This window comes from Xyrauchen texanus, chromosome 35 (assembly GCF_025860055.1).
Source record: "Xyrauchen texanus isolate HMW12.3.18 chromosome 35, RBS_HiC_50CHRs, whole genome shotgun sequence".
Taxonomy (NCBI): Eukaryota; Metazoa; Chordata; class Actinopteri; order Cypriniformes; family Catostomidae; genus Xyrauchen; species Xyrauchen texanus.
The window spans coordinates 19,853,350-19,876,445 of record NC_068310.1 but is presented as its reverse complement, the minus strand read 5'-3'; the positions used below and the strand labels follow the sequence as shown (position 1 = coordinate 19,876,445).

The 23,096-nt window shown below is 37.8% G+C and overlaps 1 protein-coding gene across 1 annotated transcript; it reads right to left on the bottom strand.

Moving 5' to 3' along the window:
• Positions 1-546: 546 nt before the first annotated feature.
• LOC127628367 (intermediate filament family orphan 2-like) lies at positions 547-22,592 on the bottom strand. The gene is made up of 9 exons (XM_052105072.1): positions 21,773-22,592; positions 8,507-8,567; positions 7,805-7,903; positions 5,264-5,440; positions 4,946-5,091; positions 3,803-4,010; positions 3,261-3,350; positions 3,043-3,179; positions 547-834 (listed from the first exon to the last, which is right to left on the bottom strand). Exons 1-9 carry the CDS (start codon positions 22,318-22,320, stop codon positions 699-701), a joined length of 1,602 nt encoding a protein of 533 aa, XP_051961032.1. The 5' UTR covers positions 22,321-22,592; the 3' UTR covers positions 547-698.
• Positions 22,593-23,096: the final 504 nt, after the last annotated feature.

Here is a 23,096-nt window from a genome sequence, read left to right as displayed (position 1 = left end):
CCTGATTGAGGCGAGTCACTACACCACCACAAGGACTTAAGAGTGAATTGGGCATTACAAATTGGGGAGAATTTTCATTTAGGTCTGGCTCCATTCTGCTATGGAATGGCCAGTTTTCAACTCAATCAATTCCCGGTGGAAAAAATCAAGTCCAACCAGTTGAATATCCTTTTTAACTTAAAACTACATCTGATTAGATGTCAAATGGGTTGCAAACAGGGTTTCATGCTTATAAACTGATTGTAGACTTGTATCTAGTACAGTATAAAATACAATTTTATAAATTAGAACAGCTATTGACTTCAGGCTTCAATTTAAAAACAACCAGCCTTTTAGATTCATGTAAACAAGTGAGCAAGATAACAGAAATTAATAAATAATTATATCATTTTTGCAAATGCATCATGTTTTTCATCACACTGTAAAAAGTGTGAACTCCTGTTTGAGGTTATTGTGAATGCAGTTAAAGCAAGTGAGGAAGACTATGGAGCCATGCCTTGGCAGTGCTGATGAAGAGGGACCAACTTTCGTTTGGCTGGTCCCACTCTAAGACAACATATGTAGCACCAATACTTGCTCTTTGGGAATTTAGAATTCCACACTTATCCATCCAAAGACCAGAGACTTAAAGGAGCTCACAAAGAGAGCTAGAACTCTGGAAGAGAAGCTGAGCAAGCCAAATGATGAAGGGCTCATCATCATCTAACATCTCCATTTGTCTCTACTGCCTCTTCTTTCACTCCATCCCTCACTCCATCATGCTCCAGCTCATCCTGGATGTCATCTGTGTTTCCAGAATCACTGCTGGCCACAGAGCTGAAAGAGGGGGAATGTCTGTAGCAGACAGAACACAAACATTAATCAAAACTCTCCCTGCACACTGACACAAGTGTAGTGTATGTTCTCAGATCACACAATTTTGCTAGTGGAGGAGTCTATAGAATTATTCTAAACCAGAGGCTCCCAACCTTTTTTGGTCAGCTGAATTACTTTGATCTAAATTATTAACAGTTCTTCAAGTACACCCTAAAATGTTGAGCAGTGTTAACCTTTCAAAAAATAAAGTAGCTTTAATTAATTTCACAAATAACCAAAGATCAACTATGAAAATCCTCGGGCACAAGCTGATTAACTTTTTGTGATTAACATTTTTATTGACTCCCAAATAAATACAAAAATACAACTTGAATGAACAGAATCAACAATTATCCCTTTTAACCCCCATTAATTCCCCATCCCAATCCCAATCACAACCCACCCCAACCCTCAACAAACATAACCATGGTCAAATCTGAGTTACACACATACAATATAAACACTTAAACTTGTGTTTATATAAACACAATATCAAAATAATAATTATATATATATATATACACACACACACACACACACACACACACACACACACACACACACACACACACACACAAACTACCAGTCAAAATTTGAACACTTACTCATTCTTTATTATAATTATATAATTTCATCATAATATTATAATATAATAACATATTTGTTTCACATTTTAGAATAATAGTGAAGTCATCAAAACTATAGAATAACATAAATGTAACTATGGGAATTATGTTGTGACTAAACAAAATCCCAAATAAATAAAAAATTTGTTAGATTTTAGCATCTTCAAAGTAGTCACCCTTTGCCTAGAATTTGCAGACATGTTCTAATTTTCTCAACCAGCTTCTTGAGGTATCACCCTGGGATGCTTTTTAAACAGTATTGAAGGAGTTCCCATCTATGTTGGGCACTTAATGGCTGCTTTTCTTCATTATTTGGTCCACGTCATCAATTCTAAAAACTTTTTTTATTATAACATTTTAGTTTTATAATGAAATAAATTACTATTGTGGCACAATTATATTTTTGTCTACAAAATTTATTTCAAATATTTAAGCATACACCTTCAGATCAAAAGACTTTTAAGATCATGAGAAACATTTCAGTCAAGTGTTTCAAAACTTTTGACCGGTGTGTGTGTGTGTGTGTGTGTGTATGTGTGAGCGTGTATTTATCACTTTACCCGAAATTTTTGACCTTGTGGGGACATTTTGTCGGTCCCCATGAGGAAAACATCTTATAAATCATACTAAATTATGTTTTTTGAAAATGTAAAAATGCAGAAAGTTTTCTGTGAGGGTTAGGTTTGGGGTTGGGTTATGTTTAGGGGATAGAATATAAAGTTTGTACAGTATAAAAACCATTATGTCTATGGAAAGTCCCCATAAATCATGGAAACACAACATGTGTGTGTGATATATATATATATATATACAACAATAAAGAGAGAAAAGGAGAAAAGAAAAAGTCCACAATGGATACAATTCACAAATTCAACCTTAATAATTTTTCTCGCTACATGGTCCTGAGAGCATTCTAGAAAGGTCAAGTACTTGTCCCATTTCTAACCATACACGTCTAATCTCTTAGCTGTTTATATGACATCTTTTCAAATGCTGTAAACTGGTAGGTTCTTTGAACTTGCTATCTTTTTGCAAATTGGCTCGCTCATATATGACATGTTAAGCAAATCACCTTGCATGTGTACGCTGATTGGTCCTTTGACATGTAATCGGGTAGCCAATGAACTTCCTTTTCTCTTTTTGCCTAACATTTAAATTGCTCAGTCAGTTTGTAAGCATACCCGTTTCACTGCAGCGTGCTGCAAGTTTTTCTCTGAAACCAACCTCCACCCCAGCACCACTTGTCTAGATCTACTACATGGGTATTATTTTGTCTATTTGTGTCATATCTATCAATATCTCATACCCACATTAACATGCTAAACCTTTCTGAGAGTTGTCATGACTGAACTGTTATCACTCATAGTTTTTTTTTCATTTATACAAGATCATGTAAGTATTGTATTTGTATATGTTATATTTTTTTAAGTATACATTTGTATTTAATTAATTCAGCATTGGCATTTCTCTCACAATATAGCATTTCTATCTAACCCCCTGCATTTCCATCATGACTATGAGGAATATGGAACTAGGATCTAGACAATATGGTAAAACCAACCTGCCGGTTGGAGTTGTGCTTTGAAAGAGCCTCCGGCAGGTCTCCATCTGTACATCCAGCCCTCTTTTCATACTGCACATCTCCATGTACTCATGCAGGTGTCTGTTCATATCACTCTTGGCTGTGGCCAGTTCAAGCTGTGGTAGGAAGATAACATTTAGCCAGCAAAGAACCAAAAACACAATAGTGAAATATATAATTTACAAACATGATCTCACCTCTATCTCTCCGATGGTGTCCTGGTACTCCTGCTCTCTGGTTTTAAAGAGAGACTCAGTCTCATGTATAAGGCTACCTAGACTCCAATCCTGCCAGGATTAACAAATGTATTAAAGTAATTTCTATGTTTCTAAATGATTTATCAATGTTATAATCAATAGTAGTTCATGTTAATAAGATTGCATATCTCGCCATGAGAGCCATCCAAACATTGGCACTGTTCCAAACCCCAGTGAGCTGCCTACCAACATTTTTAGGCATCAAACTGCCTTATAAGATAAGTTATAAGTTAACTTTTAAGGCAGCAGCGCATGTGTCCTGTACAGAAAAGGCAATCTCAAAATGCATAGCAAAATGTAAAGATTTTTATCCAGTTAAGGGTATTCAACTACATTTTGAATACAGTTCTATTTTATTAAGTACTGAAAAGTAGTAATAGAAAATAGTTCCATGTAATTTACCCAATATTTGTGTGTGCTACATATTGTGTGTGCTATATTATAATATTAGAGTCTTAATACGTTGTTGATAGAGTGCTGACCTGCTGACCCACCTGCTCGTGGGTTTCTTCATGTGAGTTGGAGGTGCAGGTCATGGTGGTGGCTGCACTAGCAGCAGCTGTGTTGTTCAGGGTGGTGGTGAGGTTCAGGCTGTTGTAGTTAGAGAAATCCTCCCAGAGCAGTAGAGTTTCCCCAGTCTCTTCCCACGCCAGACTGTCACAGTCATCGTCAAACTCAAACGTTTCCCGCCTGCCAACAAACCAATTAGCTGAACTAATGTTGCACACATGGGAGGCAGCAAACATAGACAGCAGAATGAGGGGAAAAAAGGTGAAGATATAGGAAGAGAGAAAAAAAGAAAATCAACTAATCTAATGCCACATTAAAAAGGGGTTTAAAGCAAAAAATTATAATACAAGAAAGGAAAACAAATATACAGCAATGAAGATAGGAACAACATGCTAATATACAGATTCAGGGTTTATTATTAAAGAAAGACCAGTCATATGAAAATCTCAGATAAATTATCATTTACGCACCCTTGTATTGTTCCAAACCCATATGCCTTGTTTTTTCTATGATACACAATTGAAGATGTTAGGCCGAATGTTAGCGTGAGTTACCATTTACTTTCATTGTATGGAAAAAAAGATGCAATGAAAGTGAATGATGACTGAGGCTAACATTCGGGCTAACATCTCCTGCTTGTGTTTTCCATGGAAGAAAGTTATTTATACGGGTTTGGGACAATATGCGGGTGAGTAAATGATGAGAACATTTTCATTTTTGGGTGAACTATCCCTTTAAACAGGAAAGTACAGCACGAAAACAAGGAACTTCACCATATGAACACTAGGTGTCAGTGAACGATCATACAACAAGCCAATGTAGGTATTTGACAATTTGGTAGCATTTTATTTCTTCAATAAGTTCACATACATTGTCAGTCAATTTAGTTTTATATGACCATTTACAATCTTTTCTCTCCGTGTGTGTGAGCAATTTATTTATGTCAATTGCTTAATTTATTAATTGCTTTTCCAATTCAGGACCTCCATGATGTCCCTAAAGGGAGGTTTTGTCATATTTAGCTCACAATTTTGTCCCAAATTATAAATAACTATGTACCCCACACACAAAGCATGAGGATACACTCTCTAATAGCTGTAAGCAGAGAGACTCACAGCTGGTTGAGCATACGCTTCATCTCATCAGTGATGTTGAGAGATCCAGGCACCTCTTCTTCACAGTGACCAGAATCAAGCTCAGTCTCCACTTTCTGCTGCTCTGATTCACCTTTACACTCCTCCTTCCTGCATACTGACATCCCCTGCAAAACACACATATTCTTTGATTGCAAAAAGATTAAAATGGCACAACATGCTGCTATAAACTATGCACTCAAAATCGCATGTTTGTTCTTAAATAAAAAATCAAGCACACATTACTCAAGCAGTACTCCAGTAAAATGGAAGGTCACTTGCAAGTGTAAGTTTCCGTACCCCTTTCTGCTCTGGAGGAACTCTGGACGGGCTGCCGTGCAATATCTTGGTCATGTCTTCTGAGTTCCTCTGCTGTGCTACATCACACAGCTTGGCTGTGATGTCGATGCGTCTACAGATATCCATATCAACCTTCATGGCTTTCTCCTGGATTTTAGTGTCCAAGTCAGACACTTCCTGTACAAATGCAGTCATGATGAGAATGTCGAATGATTTCATTCATCATGCATTGATTCACCAGAGAGACACAAGTAGATTGTTAACTGTCCTACGAAAGCTGACAACCTGGACCACATAAAAAATATGCTCTACCAGATGAGCTACAGTCAACAGTGAAATGCATGTCAGAAACATTAAAACTTACAACTGTGTTGCAATAGGAACTTGGAATTAAATTAATAGTATAGGACAAAATGTCTCAAAGACATTTTTATCATCTAAAATGTGTAAAAAATAGGCCCCTTAGCAACCACAAACTAATACTGGGGTTTTTGACAATTAACGTAGACATTAAAGGTATATTCCGGGTTAAGCTCAATCAACAGCATTCTCTCTCGATTTCTTTAAAAAAATGCCAAACTCTGTGTGGCAGGGCGGAGGGCGGGGCCGGGTCGTGATCCTACGCACCCGGTCCCGCCCTCCGCCCTGCCACACTCTGGTTTACAGAGAGGCACTTACAATTGGAAGTGAGTGAGGCAAATCCATAAACATAAAATACTCACTGTTTCAAAAGTATAGCCACAAAACGGAAACAATATGTGTTACAAGAATTAAAAATTAGCTTACTATACTTTTCTATTTAAAGTTATAATCAATTTTACAACTTCACTGCCACACAATGCCGTAAACCCTATAATGAATGTAAAAAACGGTTTAAAAACTTTACAGCTCAACAAACAATATTAAACAGAAGAATTAATGTAAGTGCTTTTGTAAAACGATAAGCTTCACATTTCTGCCTTTAAACCCTCCAAAAATTGGCCCCATTCACTTCCATTGTAAGAGCCTCACTGTAACCCCGATTTATTTTACAATTTATTTTGGTTTTCCTCCCATTTTCTCCCCAATTTGGAATGCCTAATTCCCAATGTGCTCTAAGTCCTCAGGGTGGCATAGTGACACCTCAATCCGTGTGGCAGAGGATGAATCTCAGATACCTCTGCGTCTGAGACCGTCAATCCACGCACCTTATTACGTGGCTTGTTGAGCACATTACCGCAGAGACATAATGCGTGTGGAGGTCCACATTATTCACTGCGTCATCCACGCACAACTCACCACGTGCCCCACTGAGAGCAAGAACCACATTATAGCGACCACGAGGAGGTTACCCCATGTGACTCAATCCTCCCTAGCATTTGGCTGCTTAGGAGACCTGGCTGGAGTCACTCAGAATGCCCTGGAATCGAACTCGCGATTTCAGGGGTGATAGTCAGTATCTTAACTCACTGAGATACCCGGGCCCCTTGCAATTTTTCCTTTTTTTTTTTTTTAAAGAAAAGGACGAATGAGTCAAAATAATTTTTTGTGGTAATCAACATTATGCCACAAATGCTGCGGATTGAGCTTAACCTGTATTGAACCCGGAATATTCCTTTTAAGTTTTTATTTACATAAAAATTTTAGGTTAAAATGTATGCAGGTCTATATGGAAAAAAAATCATAATATTTGTAGATGTTGCAAGTGCGCACCTTTTCTTTGTTTTCATGCAAACAAGTGTTATTTCTTTCTTTCTTTTCTTTTAAATTTTTAATCGTCTTTTAGCTTTCCAGAGGTTAACAAAAATGGTCCCTCAATTAATATAAGGCCACAAAAACCATAATCATACAAGAATTACAAAAATTTTAAATAATAAACTTGTTCTTTAATGTGCAACTCAAGGCCTGGAAGAACCAGAGACTTCCAGAAGCAAGTAATGCCTGCTTTTGCAAGTAATGACATATCAGATCAAATGTATTTATTTTAAATGGATGGATACACAGCATTACACAACTTGTTTACAGGTTAGAATGGCTCAAAAACACTCAATGAGAAGATAAAATACAACCATCAGATGGTACAGTCTTCTTTTGAAATTCATTGCAACAGTGTTCATTCAGTGAGGCAGAACTCAACTGTAGTTTATTACTAGGGGCTGAGCAAAGTCTGCCCAACATGAGAACAATATGCATCTGTTCAGGGGCCAGAAACCTGACTATGCCACTGTTTATTTGTCCACACAGATCTATGGGCATCTATTCAGCCTAATGCCAAAGAAATTTACATAATGGTTCAGCTTCATTTTCCTAAGAGAGTCAATAGTGTAATCTTTATAGAATGCAATTTAGGGTGAAGAATAATCTCACAGGTTTGGTCAAGTGTTACTGTTGTTTGCCCTTTTTTGTATCTTTGCCCTAAAATATAATTCTGCTAAACTGGTAGCAGAATGAAACAACTGTTGTTTGCCCTCTTTTAAAATATAAACGTATGTCACTTGTGTAAATAGATTTTCATGTTTTGCATGCTGAAACTGGTAGCAGAATGATGAGCATGAAACTTACATCATTAGACATGAGGCTTTTAAAGACCACCAACTCTGATTTAAGCAGTTTCATCTTCTCAGTCAATTCTCCTTGCATTGCTTCAGATGACAGAACATTCTGTAAAGAGACAACCAGAAAGTTTTGCTATGGAAGGAGAATTTTCATGCGCCCTAATACAGTGGTTTTTTTAAAGTGTGGTGCACAGCAACCCCCCTAGAGGGCCCCAGGCACAGTGAATGGAGCTAAATTCAAGCAATGGAGCAATGCTGAAATGCAATACATATGTGCAATATTACTAACATTAAGCCACCAAAATGAAAATATGATGAACAAAATCACAATATTTTTTTTTACATTTTTGTAGAAAGTTATTTTTATTATTATTATTTTTTAACAGCAAGACTGGCTCATCTGATGATGTTACCAATAATCGATCTGCACTTTTTGTAAAAACATTCTAAAAAACAAAATCAGACTGTGCATAATACTAATTTCATACAAAATATTTTTTAATAAAAGTACTGCAAAGTTCAGTGTCAAGGCCCGTAGGAAATATTGATTGTTTATTAAATATTTACTACATTTTCACAATTCACATGCTTTTGGCAGGTCTTATACTATGAAAACCTCTGCACTAGCATTATATAACAGCTAGACATGCATCAGTGCAGCTAAATAGATTTCAAACATCACCTAACTATAAGAGGCCTGAGCTCTCACCTCTTGTAAGGTGTTCACCAAGGACTCCATCTGCTGACATTTGGACAACTCCTCCTCCCATCTGGAACACAAAATAAATGTGTACTTGGAATAATCCAAAATGTATTATAATGGGTAGAGTCAGTTCAATTGCATTTCAGTTACAATGATCTCAGGGTTCATGATTTTCAGTAATATAATTTAATTAATCACTCATTAAACTGTATATTAATACAATTACATTACTACACAAATATTAAAGAAGTGTTTTCGTACAGATCGTTCAGTTACATCTAAAGTACTCAAAAAGGAATTGTGATAAAACAGTTTTGTATCCACACACTAGCAGTGGCCACTGAGGAACTCATTAAAACTTCTAAGGGTCCTAAAACATGCTAGAAAGCTCCCTTAAAATCACTATGGTGACAGAAGTGCATCGCAGAATAAGCAAATGAAACCTTGAGATAATAAAATGAAAACATAGCATAGCACTTTGTTTCTTTGTGATTCATCCGATTTAATATTCTGGCAGAAATCCAAGGTGCATAAAACTAGAATTATAGTCATTACTTAGAAGTATAAAAACTATTTGTAAAATGTATTGCAAAATATACAGATATGTACAAATATATAAGTAGTTTGAGAGTGTAGTAAGACAGACTCAATGACATCATTTGCAATAGTTCATGTAAGTGGCCGATCGCTGCGGAGCTCTTTTGCCATTATTTATGTTTCCATGGTAACAGTGACTTGCTATTAAACATTTCCTAACACTGAAGTTGAAACCACACCGATTTGTCGCTTCTACAGAAGAATGCCTTATGGATTATTGTTAAAAATGCTTTGGATCTCTATTTCTCTGACAAAGGATTCAAAGGATACAGTGGGATTCCTTAGTTAGATTAAAATTGATGCGTGTGCTTCACAGCCGGAAGAGCAGCACTGTTTACAAATGAAAAGGAGGAACACAGTACACTAACTTGGTTGATTTTGGTTTTGATCTGTTATTATCTGTTTCTATACTCACAATGGTGCGTATGTGTGCTTATCCTGGAAGTCTCAACCGAGAGGAGAATGTCAGATTACCTCTGCATCATGGCAAAGCAAATATGTCACACAAGAGACCGCTTGGAATCCACCCTCTCCTGAAGCGTTGGATTATACTGTAGTTAAAAAGTACTTAAATGTTGATCTTTTTTTGCACCAAAAAAGATTGTATCACTTTAGAAGACATATATCATCTGGAGTCGTATCGATGACATTTAAGCTGACTGTCTGTGATTTTTGGAGCTTCAAAAGAGAAATCTCCATTCTCTTGCATTTTAAGGACCTACTGAGCCAAGAAACATTTCTATTTTTCTTCAAATGTATTCTGGTGAAGAAAGAAAGTCATACACAGCTGGGATATCATGAGGGTGAATTATCCCTTTAAGACACCTGCCAAGAGTTGTGAGGCAAGTGCTGACACTCTCACTCTAAACAGGTAGTGAGGACAAAGGACATGTAGATGACTACTGCACACTAAAATTATCTCAAAGTATCAAGAGTTATTGAGTATTCCTTGAGTCCTCACCTCTATTTTTCTGTAAAAAAAAAAAAAAATGTTGGTTTAAACTGGTCTAGCTCATTTTTCCGTTTAGTTGATCAGCCTGACAAGCTGACAAGTGCACAAAACCCCTCTAAAATCAGCAAACAGGTCAGTCTCACCCATTCAGACCAGCAAAGTAGGCTGTTTTTTAATAGTAGGGTTGTCGAAAAGGCTTAAAACTTGTTAATGAGCTGCTAGTTGAAATGCGAAAAAGAAATTCAAGAGACACCACATAACAAGTAGACAGTTTCTTTGTTCTCCACCATATGCACACACTGTACACATGGCTTGGACATCTTCCATTGTGTGAGCCAGAGCCAATAAATTTAAAGAGACATTATTCAGTTTATGGGAGTTCAAATGGCATTTGCAGCCAAAGTTCCAACGAGCTATTATACATGAAGATAAGTAGGACATGTATAGGCAAAGCATTTATCAGTCAAATGTTCTGTCTGTGACATTGTTATCTTAAACCAGATCAAAAGGGTAGAAGTGAATAGGGCAGAAAGAGATCAAGTTAGGTGGCCATGAAGGCCTGTGAAGACCATCAAAGCACTACATCCCCAAATAGACACAAATCAAGTCACACCCATAGTCTTATTTGTCCACCACCTCTACAATGCCTGCCGTGCAAAGACACATTACCTTGTCTATTATTTACTCTCAAAACAGGAGCTCAGTGTGAGACAGCTGAACATCTGTATCTAGAGACTGCTGATGGGCACTTGCAATGATATTGGAAGCTTCAAAAACACTCTGATCAGCCTTACATACACAATTTACAGAGCACATGGCATTACAGACCACTATGAGGATATAAAAACTAATCTTATAAGGTTTCTGTCATTTAACTGTCTTCATTTCAGCAGTACATACTCAATAATCAAACACCTTACATCTACAGAGCTCCTGATGTGCATTAAGAGTTTTAATTTTAACAAAGCCATGACACTTACTCACCTATTAATTAGTTTGGCAAATGACAATAACACAATGATTAATTATGGCTCTTTGATTAGTTTTCTAATTGATCACTAGAGCACCACTGTTAATTAACAAATTAAAGCATATAAACAGTGTCTTGTCAACCAGATCTTTAATTTTACTGAATTACAGTGTTTGATATTGTAATATAATATACTGTATAATATATAATTAATCATATATAATATATATGTTCACTATAGACAACTGTGAGGAGTAGGAGGGCATGGCCAGAACTTAAACAACATAAATCATAAATGAACACAGACACACATGCAATGCGGCCGCTGCGTCTCTCTCTCTCTCTCTCTCTCTCTCTCTCTCTCTCTCGAACTGGAGTCTCCGACTCCCCTTTATCTAGCTCTCCTGCTGATCAGTTGATTCAAGGCCGTGCACCATCACACCCTCCTCCTTTTCACATTTCTCCCCCGCCCCATTCAGGCCGGAGAGGAGGGGAGACACTGCACTTCTGGCCGTTCTGTCAGCAGGTGGTCCAATCCACCTCCTTTGAACCTGGGGGAGAGACGAGGGAAGGCGTTTGGAGAGGGCGAGCGGAGATACAGAGAGAGGAGAGAGAAGAGAGAGAGAAGAAATGGCTCGTCGGCTCTTAGATGCGCTGTTGCCCGGTCCTCAACTGCTCCTCTGCCCTCTGGCGGATGGTAGCTTTCTCCTACCCCGGTGGATGGCAGCGAGTCCTCCAGCCCCTGGCGGATGGAACCGCTCCTCGCCTTCTCGGCAGACGTTCCTCTGGCTCTCGGCAGCGACCTCTACGTCCCCATGCAGATGGCCGCGGCTGCTCCATTGGCAGATGGTAGTGGCGAGGACTCCGCAACAGTTAAAGGATGGTCAAGGAGGAGGCATGAACCGGCTGAACAGTAAACATAAAGTTTAATGGTAAAACTCAACTTAAAACAACATAAAACAAACATGAACACAGACACACATGCAAAGCGGCCGCGTGCATCTCACTCAAACTCCAGCTCCCCTTTATCTCGCTCTCCCACTGATCAGCTGATTCAGCGCTGGCCGTTCAGCCTCACGGCCCGACCACGCCCTCCACCTCAACTCAACAACCCTCTATGGTCATGTTGGAGACTGAATCGCCATTGGTTAGTACATTTTTGTTTTTACTTGCCAGATATTTGACGACATGCAAGCGCAATACAAATGATAAAGATATTAAGAAAACCGAGAAAGGGGTCATCTTTATATACTCCAAACACAGAACGCTTGAGACGCAACTCATCTTCAGGTGCTCTCAAGAGAGCTGCTCTGGGTGATGTCTGTGATGCGGTTCCATGAGACATTCGAAGTTCAACTAAATGCGTTTTCTTGCATGCTAATTAGAGACAGCATGCAGGAAAACACAGGGCTGAATCGCCTGCATTTTTCAGTAAAAAGAAACTCAGTACTTGGACACTACACAACTCAATCACTGGCAAGTGAAATGTTAATATTTACTAGCCAGTGGATTACAACAGACATATTTTAGTCACATAGCATGAAATTTAGTCACATATATGGTGACAAAAGGCAGAATTGTTGCATAGGCTATAATGTAATCTAATAGGGTACATTAGGTATGTGAATGACCATTTTAACTACAAAGTGGGACAGATGAGCCACACCAACTGTGCTTTCAGATGCTTTCAAAAAAGTCTGAAGTAGGCCTACAATTTTGTGTCATTAAATGAATAAATCAATAAACAAACAAACAAATAAATGAATGAATAACTAAATAAATGGTATTTCAGTGGTATCAAAATTGCCTTGGAACACTCTCTCTTTCTGACAGAGGGATTCTGTGTCTGAGCTTGAACCACTGAGCTCTTAACTCTATTAAACAAAAATTTGTAAAAAGTGACCTTGTTCAGATATTTCTTGTAATCATAAATTCAGTGGTATGCTAGCCATGTAACTGACCACCTTGCCTTCTACATATGTATTTTCTTTGATTGCTGAATTCACAGAATGTGCCATTCTGTTAATGCTCAAACTTATTTCTTCCACTCTCATCGATTGATCCATGTCAAATGCTGCTGAGGTCTAGAAGGATTAAAATGGCCCCGTTGCCAGAATCCAGGGAGACTAAAATGTCATTGGTCACCTTTAATAGTGCACTCCATTCTTTTAAATCGCCTTAAGAAGGTGGTTGGCATCCAGGAAGTTGCATTAAACTGGTTTTCCTCATATCTTAAGGAATTAACTTTTTCTATCAGTATTGATAATCACTTCTCTTCCCCAACACTGCTCACATGTGGCATTCCACAAGGCTCTATGTTGGGTCCTCCACTTTTTTCTCTTTATATGCTTCCTTTTAGGCTCCATCTTTCAGAAATACAGTGTAGCCTATCATTGTTATGCTGATGACACACAATTTTACCTTTCTGTCAGGTCTAACGATTGTTGTTCCATCATTAAACTCATCTCCTGTCTTGAGGAAGTTAAATTATGGATATCTGAAAACTTCCTCATGCTTAATGAGGATAAAACCGAGGTCATTTCTTTTGGCTCTTCGTTACATATCGCTGACATTGAAAATCATTTGGGTACTTTGTCTTTAACCATGCAGAATAGTGTTAAGAACTTGGGTGTCATCTTTGATTCTGACTTATTATTTGATAAGCAGATAAATGCTGTTGTTAAAGGAAGCTTTTTTTTTTTTTTTTTTATCTAAGGTCCATAGCTATTTAAAACAGTTTCTCTCACTGAAGGCCTTGGAAATAGTTATTCATGCTCTTATTACATCCCGGCTGGATTACTGCGATGCCTTATATGTGGGTCTGTCTCAATCTTCTTTTTCACGCCTGCAAGTAGTCCAAAATGCAGCAGCTAGACTTCTAACGGGTACCAAGAATAGAGAGCATGTTACCCCAGTTCTCGCTTCTCTACATTGGCTTCCAGTTAGTTATAGAGTTAAATTCAAGTCTGTATGTTTATAAGGCCTTGCATTGTTTAGCCCCTCAGTACATTGCCGATTTACTTCATCTACATTAGGCACCTAGGTCTCGTCGATCATCAAATCAGTTACTCCTCTCTATTCCTCAATCCCGTTTGAAAACCAAAGGTGATTGGGCATTTGTTGTTGCGGCCCCCAGGTTGTGGAATGCTCTTCCATTTGTCGTTAGGTCTTCTTCCTCATTGCCTATATTTAAATCTAGATTGAAGACACATTTTTTTCTCTTTAGCCTATAATGTTGGTTGAGAATTATAACAGTTTTTTTGTGTAGGTTTTATAATGTTTTATTAATTTGTTCTTTTTAACATTTTATAAGTTCTATTTAATTCTGTTATTAATGTTTGTAAAAAAATTGTACAGCACTTTGTCATAGCATAAGTGGTGGGACGGCTTCTGCAATGAAGCTGTCAGGTTACATACTCTTAATTCTTCTGAGAAAACATTAATGATAACAGCTGCAGATGGAGAGAAATTACTTAAGTCTATGTCCTGTGCCAAAATCAGCTTTTGGCAACATCCTGTCCCAACCCCTCTGATCATGAGCTAAAAGCATTGAGGTTAAATGGATCATTCTTTTAATATGATACATATATATTAAGACAAATAAGGCTAGAGAGACAAAGCCAGAATTTGTATTTCTCTTTTAATATCTTGGTATTTCTTCATTATAAAACATATTAATAAGAACTTATTAAAGCTTTACTTCATGGTTTAGACTTTAAGAAATTGGGATACAATGGTTTGTCACACCTAAGCCTTTAGAATACTATCAGAACAATTCATGACCGACATAACTATCACCAAGGCCATAGATTATTGACTGAACAGCCTTCACCAGAAAATTTATCATTAACAGGAAGTAAGTCCCACGCAGACCAAAATATGGACATTAATTTTGTATAGCCAGAAATACTACTAGAAATAGCTAATTATTATTTGGCTAAGGAGTCAAGTGCTAATTCAGTTATTAACACATTTTAAAAGAAAATACTGACAAAATGTGCATAGTATACCTACATATTCATCTCCCCTGGAGATGTTCAGTCCAAACTTAGTTTACACTAAGATAAACTACACTCAAGAAACATATACTCAGACACACATGAACACACAGACCCAAACCCCTCCTTTCTGTGACACAAAGTTCTATATAGAAATAAATCAGTAACAAATAAAAAGGAATTCAAGACAGAAATAATAATTATAATTGCAGCCAGGATTGATTAAAGCATTTACAGGTTCTGTATTTTAATTCAAAATGTCTTGGCTGCCCACATCCACTGTTTCATCACTCATGCACGTCACTGGCTGCTCATATACAAAGCCACACAATAAACACAGCCATTCAGTTATGCATCTATTTACCACATAGATGAAAGCTTTGGACCTGCTCACAAAAGTCTTTTGAGGAAAATCGATCATGTGCATCATTGTGAAATAATTTCTAGTTCACAGAAAAAAGGCAGAATAGCATCTTTCAGGAAAACGGGCCAGCCTGAATAATTTGTGAGAGCTCATTAGTGCATTGATTTTCACTAAAGACTGGATGGATTGTCATATTTCACGCAATGAAGATCATCTGCTTTTCTGATGGTGTGAAACAATAAGTGAGTTATGTACTGTACATGTACTGCATGGCCAAAAGTATGTGCTTGTGAACCATAGCCATTAATAGGGAGTTGGTTCTCCCTTTGATCTTTAACAGCTTCCACTCTTCTGGGAAGGCTTTCCACAAGATGTTGGAACATGGATATGGGGATTTGGTCATGTACAGACACAAGAGCATCAGTGAGTTTCTTTCAGATCATTACTATGTACACAGGGACATTTTCATGCTAGAACAAAAAAGGGCCCTCTCAAAGCTGTTGCCGCAAAGTTAGAAGCACAAAATTCTTTAGAATGTCATTGTATCCTGTAGCATTGAGATTTGCCTTCACTGGAAATACTGAAAGAGACTGAGAGAGTTCTCGGGTTACTTGGGCTAGTTCCATAAATTAGTTCCATTAATACAAGCATAACCATTATATCTTCCAGCAAAGTCTAAAACAACAAAACTAAAAAATACTAATGTGTATCTGTACTTTTGGCCATGTAGTGTATGTGCCATGTAATTTATCATTATTCTACAACCTGCTTCTTCTCTCAGACAACTAGAACTAATTCATGAAGAGGGTGATTCACAAGAAACCTGTCAGGAAAATGTTCATTTTTAACCCCAAATCAATACAAAAAACAAATACACATGAAATTATATTTTTCATAAAGAAATCTAAGCCTACATGTAAGAACCCTTAAGATTGATTGCATTGTGACTAGGGCTGTCATGATTATGAAATCTGGCTGACGATTAATTGTCAAACAAATAACTGAATCATTTACTCAAGATTGACACATTTCAGTTTCATTACAAAATTCCAGAGTTATATTTAATATATAAAAAAAACTAAAAATGTCAAGTTTAGCAAAAGAAAATGGAAAACAATATTTTTACCAATCTCCCCTGTGTCACTTTGTGTTATTAACAGAGTAGTTCACCCAAAAATGTTATTCTCTCATCATTTACTCACCCTTTTGTCATCTGAAACTTATATGACTTTCTTTCTTCTGCAGAACACAAACAAAGATATTTTAATGGAGATATGAGGATTGTTTTTGAAGAAAGACAACATTTTCAAGCTAAAAATCAACAAAAAAAAGGCAGTATATAGTTAATCCTTAAGACACTAGTAGTTTAATCCATGTCTTCTAAAGTGAGCCAAATGATTTTGAGTGAGAACAGACCGAAATATAACTTACATTTATATTTATGCATTTGGCAGACGCTTTTATCCAAAGCAACTTACAACTTAATGGCTCTAAAAATAGAATCCGTTTGTATATGAAAAATATTATTTATTTGTTTTATATTTTGGCAGAAAACAGGACCAGAAAATTTTCTTGACACCTTCAAATGAAAATTCTGTCAATATCATCATTTAGCAAATTATGACAGAATACTGAACTGAATGCTACATTGATTGGGGTAAAGGAAACATGCACTGGTTAAGATATTCCTGGAGACACTTATTTCCATGCAGTCAGAGAACACCTGCTTCTTAGTTCTGTAAAACTGTGCAGACCTCTAGAAATGTTCTGATTCCCATGATCTTAGATCCCCAGCTTGTGTGGGGGGATAGAACTACTTTCCTGCCCAGTGATGCAGCGCTATGAATAATTCCCTGGAGAGATGACCTCACTTTGCTGCCGGCTTACCTCCTGTCCACACACCACTGATCCCCCACAAACATCACCTCAGATGTGGTGACTCCCAACATCAATGACCAGAACTGGACAGATGTCTGCGGCCATGGCTTTACAGCCCAAAACACGGGTCAGTGGAGAGGGTCTGCTGGGGTTATAAAAATTTTCCAGAAGTGTGTGTTCTTTAGAAGTTGTCATCTGCAGAAAGCCAGGCTTTTGTGATCGGAAAGGTTTATTGCTTGACTGTAATTCAAAGAAATATGGCGAGTCCTAAATCGTAAAGATAGAACTTAGAAAACTGACTCCCGGCACATTCACATATTAAATGCATAAATCTCTAGAACTCAAATTTCCATAAGCATCACATATTAATCAATCCTAACACGCATGCTTTTATAAAAATGGCGATCAATCTACAAACGTGAAAATAGAAAGAGAATTATAGTATTCTTCTCAGGTTACTTGGGCTGGTTCATTAACAAAACAAGAGTAACGGATCCATCTTTCTGCAAAGTCTAAAACAATTTAATAAACCTGAATACGTATGAAAAGCCATTGGAATTCTCACAAAGGATTAATCAGCCAGACAAAGCATTCCACATGGCTAAAGGAATGGGAGGATGGGTAAAGAACACATAAACAGATATGGTTGTACAGCACTCCAAGGGGTGTGGTAGAATGACTCCATTCTCTACAAACGTTAAAGGAAATGTTTAACAAAAAATGAAAATTCGGTCATCCTCCTGTCTTTCAAAACACGTATGACTTTCTTTATGTGGAACACAAAAGGTGATGTTTTATTTAATGTCTTGGTCCATCTTTTCAAAACTGGCAATCATTTCAGTACTTTTCAATACAATGGCAGTGGATATTGCCTCAATTTCAACCTTAATAAAGTCCATTATATTTGTGCATCGTATTCCAAGTCTTTTGAAGGCATACGAAATATCCTGAAAAAGGGCAGGGCAGATGGCGGGGCGGTCGTGATCCTACACACCCGGTCCTGCCTAATACGGGACCGGGTGTGTAGGATCACGACCCGGCCCCACCCTCCGCCCTGCCACATTGTAGTCTAATTTTTCAGTGAAAATCTTGACGTCTGTTATACGTTTATTAATGCTTGAGAGAAGCTCATTCAGGGTAGCACACATTTTTATCGCAAAACAGCGCAAGTTCTCGTGTGAATGAGCTTCTCTTATAGTACTCATGAACGCGCAATGAACGTCAACAAACAAACCAAAAATGAAGTCAGTTTCGCTGACAGAATCTCTGCATGGCTGCATAATAGTTCATGGCATGCTGCGTTTGAGCCAAGAACAGAATTCTTCAATTTAGCAATGGCATAATGATGACCAAAGTCTGAAAATAGCAAAAGACTATTAAAATTGTCACATACCAATATTTCAACAGATTGCTATGAAGCAAATGTGTTCATAAGAGCTGTTTTTGTTTCTATATGAAACTCCTTCTATTTTGGCACCAATTACTTTAAAGAACACATGGTCATAAATAGGTCTAATCTGCCTATTGCCAAACAGATGCTTAATTTATAAACCTTGCATTTTATATTTGTTTGAGTGATTTCCTGGGGGATGGTCTTTGTTCACATATGAGCCTGATGTCACACTTTCCACCTGTCTCGGTTCACACTTAATACAACAGACCACCAACATCCAGCCTAACCCAACGGCTGCTACTAGGACACTCTATCCGAGGAAAGAACAAACATGAGACGACAACAGGGCAAAGAGCAATGCAAAAAATGAAACCATTAGCCTATACTATATCTCAAACCGTAAAGTTAATTTTATGTTGAGCACAGAAGAAAAGTTATGTGAACACAAATGGACTCAGTGGCTACGTTCACAGTAGCGTTTGGAATTGACAACCGTATTTTGGCTACTAACAGGAGTGACTCTCAAATTTCCCTGTACATACAGCAGAAGAGAAAAGCAGCAGATCGAATAATGTCTGTATGGACAGTTAACTGAAGTCAATCCTCTGTTCTTATTCGCTAGTAATGCCTAAAACCTTCGTGCCATTGGCCTATAATGACAGTGTGGCAAGGAGCAGGCTAATCAAGCCGAGGAGAGGGATAAAGTCTGCCGGATGCGCAGGTTCATGAGAGAGAGAGAGAGCTACAGGCAGCTGCCCTGCATGTGTTTATTTTTGTGTCTTTTTGTTTAATTAAATATTACTTTGATGCTTTGTCTGGTTGCTTTATCCCTCTCGTCAGCTTGATTAGCCAGATTAGGGGCCGGGCATGCATCATCACGGCCCGGCCCCGCCCTCGTCCTTGCCACAGACAGTAAATATCAAGACAAATAACACAACTAGGGAGACCCATTGTGTATCAAGGCACAAAAAAGTTACTCAAGGATGTATCTCAGATATAGCCCATTCATAACAACATGGCAACTGTAAGCACAGATATATCAAAGGATACCGGCACTCAATAATGTAACTACTTGATATAGTGGGGTTTCCAGCCCACTCAAGACCTGGAAATGGATCATTGTGTAGCTATCAGTCTGCTTTTTCTCACAGACAGTCAACATCTGTTCAGGCAGCCAAGAAAACCCTCTATGGATGACATCTAGACACATTTTTGTAGCGACTATCTTCAGCCAGTTCCATAGTTTCAAAAATGATACAGTCATGACTGGGGAATCACAAAGGCAGATGTTGTGGGTCAGATGTTGTGGGGTTTCCTCCAAAAATAGTCCTGATTAATTCACTCTAAATGCCTCAGCGTCCTTCATGAGTCTGGGGTTTCTAGAGGGCCGAATATGTCTTAAAGTTACAGTAACTCATTTGTGTTGAGCAATGAATGTGTGCTAGTCAGAAACATGGAATTTGGGACAAATTATTTATTCATCACTTTCCCAGCAGTAGACATTTAAATCAAGCATCCTTTAGCAAACCAGAAATTCCTTTTACAAATCAACATGGTTTCATTTACACTGACAACATACATTTTTTTTGGTTCAACCAATTAATCAAATGATGTACATATTTCTAAAACATAAATCCAGAGGTGGAAATCCCCTTCCCACTTACACAATCTGGGTGGAAGATAAATGTATAGCCTGAAGTAATAACAATAAATATCGGTCCCCATGGAGAAAAAGAAAAATTATGTAAAGAGGATCAGCAGAAGTTTTAAACCAGTTCTCAGAAGCTCCTATTCAAAAAGAGGGCTTTGCACTCCGGGACTCTTGGTTTTAGAGTTTGCCATTTGAAGGAGAGAAAAAGTTAATGGTTTCTGCAAGATAAAATATCACATCTCCTTCCTCAGGTTTCAAGTCTAAATTGGATGCTTTGCAATAGGACACTGGAGAACATCTAGGGGATACTGATGGAGCCCTATATTGTAAAGACACTATCAAGAAACATACCCCAAGGATAGCCACATAAAAAAGAAAGTAAAGGCACACTTTTGTTTACTAGGAACACACATAGAGCAAGGATCAACTATCTCTTTGGAGCATACTGTAAACCCTAATGTTGCCATTACTGGAAGTATCAAGTAGTCTTAATTAATCATTACTTGAAATGTCAAGTTTTGGGCTCATAACTCAAATATCTAAGTTCCTTGAACTTATTTTTCTTTAAAATACATAGACTTAATATTTTAAGTGTTAATAACAAAGTATTGAGAACAAAACTGAGGCTATGGAATACCCACAATGCCTTGCGCTTGAATTGTTTAACGTTTCCTTGGTCAAAGGGAATATATGGGGGCATTTGAATTCTAAATTATAAATGTAATTAAGAATTCATAGAGGTTTCAGCTCTTTTGCAGTATTATTTATGTTGTTGTGTTGCAAATAGATGTTTCGTGTTATGTTACCATTAGGGTGATCTGTGTCTCCTTTGGTTAGGTTTGAACAAAAGGAAGCAAACTTAACTCATTAACACTATCTAAGTTCCACTTGTGCATGTGCAACTGAAGTGCATCTTCATTTCTGTGGAGAATTAAGTTTATTTAATGATTGACTTAAAAATCTTTTATAATACATATTGTTTAAGCTGTGTAATTGAATGAACTAAATTTGAGTATATTCAACTAAAATGATTAACAACATTTTAATAGGAAATCTGAGTTGAGTCTCTTGAGTGTACTCGCATTTAGTAACCTTAACTTAAATAGTAAAGTTAATTCTATATGAACACCAAGTTAAGTGAAGTTAATAGCAAAAGTTTTGGAGACACCATAGGGAACAAGTTTAAACTTTTTTTTTGTATGACAGTACCGAGTTACCAGTTTTGTTGTAGCATAGTAACTGAAAGTTTTGCTGGGTTACCATTTTAGTCAGGGTTGGTTAGCAAAAACCTCCAAAACATGGTTTTAGTGGTTTACAACATTTTACTTTCAGTTTATGAACAGATCAAGTAAATAAAGTATAAATAAATAAATACTACTGGTTATATTTTTGCAGGCAAACATGAGTTTCATTTAAATGTAGACATTTCCAAGAGATAAAAGCTTGAAATAAACTTGAGCTGCACTTACTTTCTCCTGTATTCGTCTCTCTCGCGCTTGACTTTGGCCAAAACATTGTACAAGGCCCTGAGTTCAGGTGTGATGGTGTCAATCTGAACCCCGACACCATCAGGATGAGTCCAGGACACTCCGGGCCCCTGATGAGTTTCGAACCGTCCTCCGTATCTGGACGTATGTGAGAAACTCCAGATTTTACCGGGAAGTCTCGACTGACACAGTGTGTTTGCGTAAGGCAGCTCGAGGTTCGTCTGGACCGCTTGCTCTCGGGAAAACACGACTCGGTACCGGGACTGCTCCTGCGCGTGCTGCAGCTTGATCTCCAATAACTTATTTCTGCGCTCCAATTCGTGCACTTTGTAAAGGAAACATCGGAAACGGAGATTCAGTGTTTTTAACACATTAATGTTAGTGCCCAAATCGTTTCTTAGTGCGCTGGATACCGTGGCGCCAGACCCAGTCCTGGTTGCAGAAGCTGCACCTTTTCCGTAGGATGCCGCGGTTTCTTTGAAGACTATTGGGTTGAGCACCGGGTCTGGAAAACGACGAGGTAAATCCATCTTTTTCTCGAGTAATGTCTCTTCGCGTTAAACTACATATACTGTAAAGCAGCATACGTCACCCCATACTCGCGGACGCAAGGTGCACTCCCTTTATCTAATGTCACACAAATAATAGCATATACTTCTTTACATGCACTTCTTTCGGCCAGATAAAACACAGTGATACTAGTACATATTTCATGAACTCACAACTGCCTTTCCACCATTTGTTGGTGGTCGCGGCCAGCGTTTTATCCACTGATACAACGGGCTGGAGAGTTGGTTGTCAACTTGCGGTAAAGACTCAGGAATCATCCCAGTCGGAGTTAAGCACATCCACCCACAAAGTGAAAATGGGTGGAGAGGAAGACATGTTTTCTCCGCCCACCAGCAAACGTCGCATTGGGTACTGTGCTTTTAAGACACGCCCACTTGGTTAAAATATTACATGTTGGGCGTCAGTATATCTGTGGCTCCGCCCTCCTTAACTGTCCTTAAATTTTAAATTTACATATTAAATGATGGCCGGGTATATGTTTGTGGCTCCACCCTCCTGTCTCATGCACCTATAGTGCTGTCCTTACAAAATAACAAAAAAAAAAAAAAAAAATTTATTTATATATTAAATATTTTGCATTTGTATGCACAGTGTACATGAGAAAACAAGTATGCTTATTTCTAGTCTTGGAAAGTTTGGGAGAAAAAAAAGGAGGACACTGGAAATACTTTCCACAAAAACATGAATATGTATTGTATAACATGACTATTACCATATAACATAAACTACTGTAAGA

What these genes read in the sequence shown, in the direction of transcription:
- LOC127628367 (XM_052105072.1), bottom strand. Translation starts at nt 22,320, where the DNA reads ATGGATTTACCTCGTCGTTTTCCAGACCCGGTGCTCAACCCAATAGTC. An exon ending in AAGCGTATGCTCAACCAGCT is followed by an intron (nt 4,011 to 4,945) that starts GTGAGTCTCTCT and finishes GTTTGTTGGCAG; the next exon opens with GCGGGAAACGTTTGAGTTTG. An exon ending in ACACCATCGGAGAGATAGAG is followed by an intron (nt 3,180 to 3,260) that starts GTGAGATCATGT and finishes TTCCTACCACAG; the next exon opens with CTTGAACTGGCCACAGCCAA.